This window comes from Ruditapes philippinarum, unplaced genomic scaffold, assembly GCF_026571515.1.
Source record: "Ruditapes philippinarum isolate M1 unplaced genomic scaffold, ASM2657151v2 ctg1364_1_1_1_1, whole genome shotgun sequence".
Classification (NCBI taxonomy): domain Eukaryota; kingdom Metazoa; phylum Mollusca; class Bivalvia; order Venerida; family Veneridae; genus Ruditapes; species Ruditapes philippinarum.
Window position 1 is genome coordinate 124,954 of NW_026852649.1, and position 12,179 is coordinate 137,132.

Consider the following 12,179-nt stretch of genomic DNA (forward strand, 5'->3'; position numbering starts at 1 on the left):
CTAAATTTATTATATACAAGTATACTCAATCAATAGTAATTTATCTGTTTTCATAACGAAAATTTACTTGCAAAATCAATGAAGTTAGATATATTGTTATAAGAACATTTAATTCTAAACAGTGTACTCACATAACTCTAATCGTGAATGATGATCAAGTATTTGGAAATTAAGAAGTTCAGATCGTGTTGTCTGGGAGAATTCGCCATCATTTCAGCTATCATCGATGTTTGATTGTCTGTATACATTGAACGATCATATCTATATATAAATCCAACCAGGAATAATCTTTCAGCATCTAGTAATCCATTTATCTTCTAATTTTGTTTTAAAGATTTATTCTTTTTTTTTTTTTTACAGAGTAAATCCAAACGTTAATGTTGAACAATGTAAAATGAGTATTTAAAAGTTCGAAAAGTCAGTAAAATTTACATAACGATATATATCCACTTTTGCACTTTCAGTGTAAAGAAAAAAGAATATAATATATATATAAGTATTGCAGTATTTAACTACAAATGTTATTCCATTTCAAAGAAAATGGTACTGTATAGAAGTTGTCAATAGCGCGCATTTCAAAGAATGAAAGGGTTTTGCGTGATTCATTACAACTTAGTCTCCCTTCCCATGTGAAAGTGTACAATTTGCGCACCTCCTGCTGTTATTGTGCAGTCATAAGATCAAAGAAATATACAGTTGTAAATTCCAGACATATGGAACAGATTAACGTTACAGTATAGGCTTGAAATACATATCTTAAAGAAATTGGTGATGGTTACTAATAAAACATAAACGAATTCATATGCGATATAAATTACGATTTTATGTATCTCATAATCTGTATTGAAAATTTTATTACACATGGACTATCAAATTATGATTCGTTGCCCTAGAATTGAATAAACTTTCTAATTACACAATACGGAGTCATTCATTTGATTGAAGACTGATCTTTGCGTCTTTCTCTGAAATAATTATTTCCTTGTTAAAACATATTTGACCACATATTTCTGTCATTTAACTGTTCACTTTACTTCCGATTTTTGTTGTACCGAAACACATGTTTCTATTTGTGTTTTCTATTCGAATCTATAATCAGTTTAATGGGATCACCACCGAGTAAACGACTACTAGGTACTTTGGACATGTTTTTTACCCCAAATATTTGAATGTTTCTATTGGGATTAAAATGAGCGTAGATAACTAAACAACTGGCTGTATAAATACCTGACCTGTCTAATTCTAATTATGAGATTAGTGGATATATTAAGACTTTCACTACAAATATTCCTAAACAAAAGAGCACATGTTTAAATTTATTCCTTTACAAATAAAAGATCAGAGTAGGTATCTGTCAATTGCCAGACATATTTTTAAAAGATACTTTAATATTAAAAGTTTGATTAATGAATTATGTAAGATGAAAATATAAGTATTGCTTTTTTTATTTTGCTAATATTAAATGTAATCTTGTGGTGAAATTTTGTCGGAGGGTCCTTACGGATTTTGTAGTTAAATAGTTTTTTTTCGGCGATACATGGTTTAAGAATATAATGTTTTCAAACTATATGTTCATCACCATTAGTGAATTTTTAGTTAAATGTATGCAAAATATTAACTAACAGCTATATGATACAGCGGTTTATGAGCGTTTTCCGCGTACAACCTCCTAAGGTGTACTAATAAGTTAGTTTTCCTTAGTTATCACGAAAGCATGATCCATGTCTCTGATCACGGATTTATATTATTGTAATTTAAATCCGTGCTCTGATGTAAGCGACAGTTTACCATTTTTTGTCTTTAAAAACAATTTAAGGACTATTAATGGTCTATAACTGCATGATAATTGAGACTACGGTGTTGCAACGTTCTAGTTTTTGACCCGTCATAAACAGTCGGTCGCTGCGTAGTAATTGGAAAATTGTTTTCAAAAATAATAAAGAAAATTTGACACCTAATAAAAGCATTTACCTATAAATTTTCATTTATGCTTTTTGTTAAAAAAATATTGATAAAGTTATTATATAGAAGGGTTTTCATACCAGAACTATTTATTACCAACGTACGTATGCCTAAACCTGATTACCGCAGCAGTATGACATCACGGAGTAGTGATTTTGAAAAAAAATAACAAACAATAATCAAGAATTTTTCAGAGAATTATTATCTTTACAAATTGCAGATATGAAATTAAAGAATGAAAATATTTTCATATTGTAAATGTCTGTGATGAGTGATGAGTCAGCTTAGAAAAAATCAAGGTAGTAAGAAAGTAGTAGAAAAAATCGCGGCAGTAGGATTTGACGGACGGTATTAACATTGGGGACCCTCCCCAAAAATCAACAGTTTACTTATCAGTTTATTGGACCATTAAAATTGTTTTCAGACAACAGCCACATATAACAATGGTCTTGAAACCAGAAACTTCTCCAAAAGTTTTGCGTTAAGTAAAGTAACATTTAATCAGATAATAAGACATAAATAAATTAATTGAGATGATTTGCAAGGATCTCTCCAATCAAGTGAAATAAAATTTAATAAACTTTAACAATTATGATATACAAACTTTTAATACTTAGACAAAGTGAAACCCGGTCTTAGTTTTTTACTTCATTTTTATCAAATTAAAGGTATATTTTAGTATATCAGAAGTATCAGAATAATTTTGGTATAAGTATAGACAGGGAGTGAAACGTCTTGATGTGAAATGTCCAAATAGTGAAATGTCTGTCTACCAAAACATGTTATGCAGTGTCCGTTATATCTAATGAAATAGTAGTGTCAAATTTCAGTGTTGTCAAGACACCAATTTTTCAAAAACGAATAGTACATATTCTATCTTTTCCGTAATAAAACTTTTTTTTATTCCTACACAACATGGTGTTAAATGGCAAGGATAAAATACCTTATTGTATTGCAAAATCACTTTGATCAGTTAAATCTTAACTAAGCAAAATATTTTTGAAACTATTTTTCTACATTATGCGTATGTACCACCAATCTGGTTATCCTCGCATACATTTTATGCCTACTTCTTATTAATGATTGTCAGAAAATATCAAAATACTTGAGGTCAGTTTGACGTCATTAAGAGAAGGATCATTAAAAGCAATGGAACAAGGGAAACATATGGAATATATAAAAGAGCAGCTAAAGGCAAAAACAGAGGAAATGGTTACAGTTAAGGCTCAGATTGGTGAGTATCATATGTAATAATTACAGATTATATTTTCATTATACACTGTATATCCTTTTCATATAAAGCAAAATAACTTCGGATTTAATCATTTATTACGAGGTATGATCAAAAAAGATCTCGAGCCAGAATATAATTCCTGCCACTACACTGACAAAATACGTCGATACCGATAGGTTTGATTGAGCCTGGTGATGAACGTGTATCTTTTGTTGTTCTATAATCTTATGGTGGATTCTCGAAAGAATTGCAACATTAAATGTTTCAACTGTTTAACACACATGTTAACTGTGTGTAAACAGAATACATTTTCCGGAAAAAATATAACGCTGTTGTTTATCATATATGACAAATTTACACATTTTGCAGACCAGTGTGAACGAGAAACAAGGGTATTATGTGACAAACTGCTTACTCTGACTGAAAGATCAACTGATCTACAAAATAAAGTGGAAACACTTACGAAAAAAAACCGACAGTATCAAGGTAAATTAACATTTGAAACATTTATAATTATAAATTAAAGGTCTATGCTATAATGTTTATATCTTTTAAAAAAGACATTTTTTGCCCCCGGTCATATAGCAATTGAACTGTTCGTCTATCAGTCGGTCCGTCCGTCCGTACGAGGTTAACCTAAAACGTCATGTACGATTTTGTATGGTTAATCTAAACTGGTAAGTTGGATATATCCTAAGTTCTCTCGAAGTAATGACTTTATAATTTCCACACTTACTAACCAATACAAATACATGATACATGTACATGTATTGCCAAGTAATATAACTGTGCCATTCATTTTTCCCGGTTATTCCTTTTTAGCACTTTGTAAATAGGGCCTTGTACCATTTTAGCAAGTTGGATTTATTTTTAATATATCATACTTATTTTATGTCTGAAATGTATTTTTGGAGTAAAAGGTCATTTTCTTAAAAGTCAAGGTGTCAAGGTCATTGGTTTGAAAATTTTGCTCATTTAGCATTTTTTAAGAAGGTCCTTTTCTTTTGGGTTCAGTTAAAGGTTATTTGGGATAAGGTCACAAATATCAAAAATAGATTTTTCACTTTTACATGTCAAACCTTATATCATTGACTTTTGTCTTTTATATTTGATTTAAACATAAAATTGAGTTATCTTCTTCCCCTGGATAGAGTTAGGTGTCGGTTGGGTCAGGGTCACTAGTGTTAAAACTAGATTTCTACACTTTTGCAGCCTTTATTTATTGACTGATGTCTTCTATATTTTGTTGAAAGATAATTTGAATTGAATTCTTCCTTTTAATCATGTTGAGGGTCAATGGGTCATGGTCAGGGATGCCAAAAATAGATTCTTACACATTTCTTTATACAACCTTTCTTTTTTGCCTGATATTCTTCCTATTTGAAAGGATGATAACTTGCATAGCCCTCTTTCTTTGGACTGAATAAGGGGTCAGTTCAAGAAAGGATAAAAGCGCTTAAAATAGATTTGTACAATTTTGCCCATGAAGCCTTTATTTGAGGAGGACATATATCTTTCAAGTCTTTGTATTTGTTTACCAATGTATCATACAAGGAACAAACTCAAGGTGGTCCTTGAAGTTCGGGTGGAGTTTGGGTTCACTCGGTTAGAGATCAAAGTTTTGCATTTATATACATTTGATAATGTTTTATTGGTTCCTTTAATATATTTTAACTTCATCAAATGTCATAGCAATGACATGCCAATTTATATACTTTTTTGTGAGTTACCAGCCCTGGAAATGACCTAAAAGGAAAACCAAACAAATTAAATTACAGTAAACTCGAAAACGAGACCAGTGACCCCAGCTTTTTCTTCAACTTAAAACGTCTAGATGATATAAGAACACGCTGATTTATATAAAATATCTTATGCAGGTTCTGATATACTCGTATTTAATAAAATAGCAGTATCAAATTTCAGCATTTCAAGACACCAATTATTCAAAAACGAATAATACAATGTTATCCGATCAGGCAAAAACGTCTTTTTAGTCCTACACATTATGATGTTAAATGGCAGGAATATACTACATTGTATTTCAAATCACTTTGCTAAGTTAAATTCTAACTAAGCAAAATTTTTTTGAAACTACTATTCTTAACCCATTACTTCATATACACGCCTTTTAACGCCTTTTTCACCCCCCCCCCCTTTTTGTTGTCTCAAATGATGAAAAAATGCCTTATTTAGGCCCCAAACACTTGTTTTTGTTTGAGAAATGTTGTTAAAAAAAGTGACCTCTTTTTCGGCGCGGCCCCCCAACCAAAAGATACATCAGGGGGTTGCCAGAAGGGGGATGTGCCCCCTTCTGTTTGGGGGGGTTTGAAGGGGGGCGGAGTCCCCCTCATCGCCAAGAAAATTTTGGACTTGTGAGAGGCTGTAAATGACCCCAGATTGATCATAAGGTAACGTGTAACCAACGCTGAAAAGCATTTGACTCTATCTCAATCCATTGAGAAGTTGCAGCACTTTGAAATCAATTTTGATGGAAAAAATCAACGCAAAATAGTGATTTTTGGCAATTTTGAGATGTCCCCTCGTTGCCATGGTAACAGAAAATTTAAGCCTGAGCATGTTGTTGCAAGGGCAATGGTCCAGTCAACATTTGTGCCAAGTTTGATTAGTGTTGAAGCAGTTTTAATAGTATTATAGCAATTTGAACTTGTAACGGGAGACTTTTCAATGAAAACAGCCATTTTTCACAAAATGCTCATGAAGCAATGGGTTAATGAATAAAATAAAAAAATCTACAAAACAACAATTTTTCTTCAAATTTATATGACAGACCATGTTTAAACATGAAAAAACGCGATTAAGGGTAATTTCAAGTATTTTCATCATTTTTTGTTAATGAATAAAATAAAAAATCTACAAAACAACAATTTTTCTTCAAATTTATATGACAGACCATGTTTAAACATGAAAAAACGCGAATTAAGGGTAATTTCAAGTATTTTCATCATTTTTTGTTAACCCATTACTTCATATACACGCCTTTTAACGCCTTTTTCCCCCCCCCCCCCTTTTGTTGTCTCAAATGATGAAAAAATGCCTTATTTAGGCCCCAAACACTTGTTTTTGTTTGAGAAATGTTGTTAAAAAAAGTGACCTCTTTTTCGGCGCGGCCCCCAAACCAAAAGATACATCAGGGGGTTGCCAGAAGGGGGATGTGCCCCCTTCTGTTTGGGGGGGTTTGAAGGGGGGCGGAGTCCCCCTCATCGCCAAGAAAATTTTGGACTTGTGAGAGGCTGTAAATGACCCCAGATTGATCATAAGGTAACGTGTAACCAACGCTGAAAAGCATTTGACTCTATCTCAATCCATTGAGAAGTTGCAGCACTTTGAAATCAATTTTGATGGAAAAAATCAACGCAAAATAGTGATTTTTGGCAATTTTGAGATGTCCCCTCGTTGCCATGGTAACAGAAAATTTAAGCCTGAGCATGTTGTTGCAAGGGCAATGGTCCAGTCAACATTTGTGCCAAGTTTGATTAGTGTTGAAGCAGTTTTAATAGTATTATAGCAATTTGAACTTGTAACGGGAGACTTTTCAATGAAAACAGCCATTTTTCACAAAATGCTCATGAAGCAATGGGTTAATATACGTATTTACCATCAATCTGGTTCTTCTCGTATACATTTTATGCCTGCTTTTTATTAATGATTGTCAGGAAATATCAAAACTCTTGAGGCCCGTTTAGCAATGGAACAAAGCAAACATATTAAACATACAGAGGTGCAGCTTAGGGTGAAAACTAAGGAAATGGTTAGCCTTCAGACTAAATTTGGTGAGTATCATTTATAATAATTAGAGATTATATATGTTTAATATACACTGTATTTCCTTTTCATATAAATGATGGTAAATTCGGATTTAACTATTTATTTTAACATGTAATTTTCGTAACATTCAATGCATTTGTCCTTCAAATTTAGTAAGTTCTTTATAAAATCGTATTTTATATGTTTGCAGATGAAGTTAAAAAAGAAAACATGCATCTCAAATTGCAACTTCAAAGTGCAAAAGGTATTTCATGTTGAACAAACAATTGCATATTTGAACATTAAATGGCAAATAACAAAGTTTGATGAATTATTTAATCAGTCTATTCAGTACCATTAAACAGTAGTTACATTATATTAAGTATATAAGATTTTAAATGTAAAAGCACATATTGTCTCAATAGTGTTTCAAGAGAAATACAAAAGTTCATGGTAGAAATATATTTTATCTTTACAAACACAATGGAAAATAATTCAGGTTTTGATTAACAGATAATTTAAAAACACAAAAGGAACAATTAGAAAGGAGTGAATCTACCACGACACACTTACAGGAACATGTAGATCAAATGTGTCAGCAGAACCAGTTATTGGATGGTGAGTTCTGTATGTTTTAATGTATCTATTTATTGATTCATTCTAATATTTAAGCGTTAAAATTTGGGGTCACATCTAAATAGAACGTAATAAATTATCACAATGAGATCTTTAAGCTGTACTTAGTAACATCTTAAAAATCTATATAGAGGATATTTGTTTGTTTGTGTGTAAGATGAATTTTTTTTTCATCGAGTGGGCGTAGCCACGAGTGAGAATACTGTTTTTAAAGTTCACGAGATGAAATAAAATTACATCTTACACAACAAACAAACAAATTTTCTTTTTATTTTATGCTTAAAAACAAGTTAAAACGAAATTTCCTTAATATTTACGTTAATATTAAAATCTGTTTTCCCCATTTAGAGCCTCAAAAAACTCGAATTTCTCATTAAATACAAGAAGTCATGGGCTGAAAAATAAGTTCCACAATCAACGTTACATGGTGGTGATAGTATTCATCTTATTAAAAAAATATGTCGGAATGCTTGTTTAAATAATAAAAACAAACAATTCTAGTAGGACAAAAAGTCCGACCATCCATCCATATTTCTTTTACTGACTGCGAAATTATATTAGTCCTGGCTATGTTAAATGTTTTTAAAGTTGTGTATTTCACTGGATGAAAGTAATTGTGTTTGATTCAGAGGGATATCATTTGGATTTGTTAGTCATACACCTTTTTAAAAGAAAGAAAACTTATTTGAGGATTGTAACAGACAATAAATAAGTGTTGACAGATGTGAAAACATTCAAAAACGTGGATAGGAAATTGGAAAACTTGGAAGCCTTACGAACGCTGGGTTGTTTACTGTGAAATTATCAAATATAATTTTCACGGATAAATCAGTAATCCACTGAAAAACATAAAATAAAAAGGCTTATGTATGTTGTAACTTACAGTATGTTTGATATTTTGCTTGAAGCTGAACTAGGTACGTCACAAAGAGAATGTCTGCATCTTGCTGAGCAGATCCAGCAACTGAAGATGTACGAGGAGAAGTACTCTGAAGCTTCCCAGCAACTAGATTATCTCAACAATACTGTTGTGCCCAAAAAGGAGTCTGCTATAGACCAATTGCAAAAAGAATTAACAGATCTAAACTGTAAGTACATTTATAGTTTATCCTTTCTTTTCAAATGCACATCATATTACAGATATGCTTTGTGAAGTGTAGAAAGCTTCTTGTTGATATCTTCTTTAACTCAACCTTTTTAAAACAAATAGAGGTATTGTTACAGTCGTGTTGGCATTGCTGACTGCAAACTTTAACCTTGATCATAACATTATAAGTTCTTAGTGTATTTTCTTCATACTTGCCACAACAACCCTTGGGACAAGACCTACAACTACATCAGACATTTATTTATAAATGGCCTGGACCTTCAAGGTTAAATTATGACTTTTGCTTGATTTTTGTTGATTTTTGCTATAAGTGGCTATAATGTTTTGAGCTCCATCTTTGTTATTTATTTATTCGTTTTTTTACCCCGTAATATGTAGTATGGAGTAGGGCTCATTCCCATCATATCTTATATCCTTTATACACTATGTAAATATATTACATAATACTTGTGTTAATGTAAATAATATCAAACACACCCGTATATGTATGTTCATAAACATAAATGTACATACAATTCACGCATCCATTTTTCTTAAATATTTGAACACTCATACTTCTTTTTATTTAACAATTGATATATGTGTCTCGGGTTAAAGTTTTTTTTCCACTTAACCAGTGTAGTTGAAACAAAAAAGATTTTAAAACTGTCAATCTATTATTTTAATCTACTTTCAAGTTTGTATCCATGCTAATTTCAAACTATTTGTAAAACCAAAACATAGGGGTATATTTTTTTCTCTCTAACACAAATGAATATACTTTTAATTCTTAACACAATATGTCATACTTAAAGATCCTGTACATTTTGATTGATATTGTTACTGTGTGTGTACCACTCTTAAAAGAACTTATATCTGTATATAATTATACAAATAAAACAATTTTCGAACATCGAAGAATATGTAAAATATATACTGCACATATTTTTTCGCATATTATATGTAATCAATAAATTATATGCATTCATTTCTTATTGGAAAATCTGACTTGGAATTTATAGAAAATAATTTTGTTATTATCTCCCTTTATTTACATGAAATAATGTTTTTCGGAACTTACAATATTGACAAATCTTAATTTGGGCATCATATTTATGAAATAAAACCATAAAAAAATTGTGTGACAGGATCTTAAAGATTTCTAGCTTCCGAACTTACATGTAATATGAATGATTTACTGGAGAAAAACATCATCAAAATTATGTAAATTCTCTGTCAGATATTGAAATAGGTTTTGAATATTTTGATATTCCCAAAATAAATGTAAATGTGTTTTTTCACAGCATTAAAAAAGTACACGTTTTAGTTTCAACAATTTTCATTCGCAACAAAAGTGAATTTGTCGATAAATGTCTGCGAATAATTCTTGTTTGAAACCATTTAAAAACATTGGGAAACATAACTGTATATTAAATGCCAATGAATGTTATTGTCTTGAAAACATATGTTCCATCTTTCTTGACATGTTGATACATCTGAATATTTGGCTATAATTTCATAAACATATTTCTTATTGTTATTTATAAATAAAATAAGTTTGAAAGTATTGTTTATTATAGGGTATTAAACATAAAAAAATGTTACTTTTCAAAGTATTAAATTTATGCATGTACAATTTTATTGCATGTTTTAATTTATGATCCTTTTGATTTAATAAGGAGTCAGTGGGTCAAGAACAAGAGTGCCAAAATAGATTTCTACACATTTGCTTACACAGGCTTTACTGACTAAATTCTGAGGTCACTACATAGAATTAAATGTATTATCATAATGAGAGCACGTAAGCTTTATTCAGTAAAACATCTTAAAAAACGATAAAGGCTTTTGTATGTTGTAACTTACAGTATATATAATATTTTGCTTGAAGTTGAACTAGGTACGTCACAAAGAGAATGTCTGCAGCGTGTTGTACAGATACAGCAACTTAAGATGTACGAGAAGAAGTACTCTGAAGCTTCCGAGCAACTAGAATATCTTAACAATACAGTTGTGCCAGAAAAGGATTCTGCTATTGACCAATTACAACAAAAAATAACAGATCTAAACGGTAGGTAGATACATTTGTAGGATTATCCTTCTTTCAGATGCACTTCATGTTCCAGATATACTCTTTGAAAGGTAGATAGCTTCTTGTTGATATCCTTTTTTTAGCTCAACTAAAAAAAAAACACTCACACAAAACATTGGTATTGTTACAGTCATGTTGGCGTTGCCGTCGCTAACTCAATTCTTTTTAAGTTCTTAGTGTTTTTTTTCATACTTGCCAAAACAACCCTTGGAACAAGACCTTCAAGTACACCAGACTAAACTTGACATTAACAAATATATGACCTTGATCTTTAAGGTTAAATATCTAAAATTTGCTTGATTTTTGTTAATTTTTGATTTAAGTTGATCTAATATTTTTGAGGCCCCATCTCGCCGTTTATTTACCCCGCAATAGGTATAAGAGGACCAGGCTCATTCCCATCATACCTTACATATTTATATGCAATGTATGTATTACACAATAATTGTGTTTATGTAAATAATATTAAACACACCTACATTATATACATGTTTATAAACATACGTACATACAATAAGCGTCCCATTTTTTAAAAATAATTTAACAATCAAACTACTTTTTATTTAACATTTGATTTATGTGTTACGAGGTTAAGTTATTTTTAACTTATTTAGTGCAGTTGAAACAAAACAGATCTTAAAATTGCCCACCTATTATTTTTCTACTGTCAAATTTGTATTTCTATGGATACGCCATGCTAATTTCAAACTATTTGTAAAACCAATATATGTAGGTATAACGTTTTTATAGAACAGATTAATGCTTTAATTCAATCTTGCTTGATGATACTGAAACTGGCATTAAGATTGATTCCAACTTGCTTCATGATATTTAATCTTATTTGTATTAATCTGAATTTACTTTTAATTATTTCATTCAAACTTGCGAAGTGACTAATTATTTCATTGAATGATAACTATTGAACATGCACAAGCCATTTATCGAACTGTTTTGGAATATTAAAATGTTAACGCCATAAACTGTTCCCCATTCTTTATACAAACTATTTACGGTTTAGTATTTGTTTGTATTACTTTTTTGTACAAGAGATTCAAAATCGATTATACTTTGTTCCCTTCTCTTTTTGTACACCGAAAATAACACGATATATTTTGTTAAAGTTTGCCTGATATGATTTATCGCTTATGGCGTTTTTACTGTTAGTTTTCGCTTATTTCAATTTTCAGTGTTAATACTAAAAAAAGCTCGGTGTCTGATGCTTTGTGGATCATGTTTGATCATCTGACATTGTATAAAAACAATCTTAACAATTTTTAACGATTTCAACTGTTAAGGGGCGAAAACTCTATTATCTACATCAAAGTGTTTTTTTTTCCACATTTGGCCTCTCATCGAAACTTTCCGTACAGAAACTGCGGTGACCATAGAACGATATTCTTTTGTGT

At 30.8% G+C, this 12,179-nt stretch overlaps 1 protein-coding gene across 1 annotated transcript in view; it reads left to right on the forward strand.

Moving 5' to 3' along the window:
- The window catches only part of LOC132720055 (interaptin-like), a 40,785-nt gene extending 30,025 nt beyond the window's left edge, over nucleotides 1-10,760 (forward strand). The window contains exons 7-12 of the mRNA XM_060704045.1: nucleotides 3,053-3,196; nucleotides 3,566-3,682; nucleotides 6,871-6,987; nucleotides 7,475-7,579; nucleotides 8,506-8,685; nucleotides 10,573-10,760. Coding sequence (XP_060560028.1) covers nucleotides 3,053-3,196; nucleotides 3,566-3,682; nucleotides 6,871-6,987; nucleotides 7,475-7,579; nucleotides 8,506-8,685; nucleotides 10,573-10,760 — 851 coding nt within the window. The remainder of the gene's footprint in view (nucleotides 1-3,052; nucleotides 3,197-3,565; nucleotides 3,683-6,870; nucleotides 6,988-7,474; nucleotides 7,580-8,505; nucleotides 8,686-10,572) is intronic.
- The last annotated feature ends 1,419 nt before the right edge of the window (nucleotides 10,761-12,179 follow it).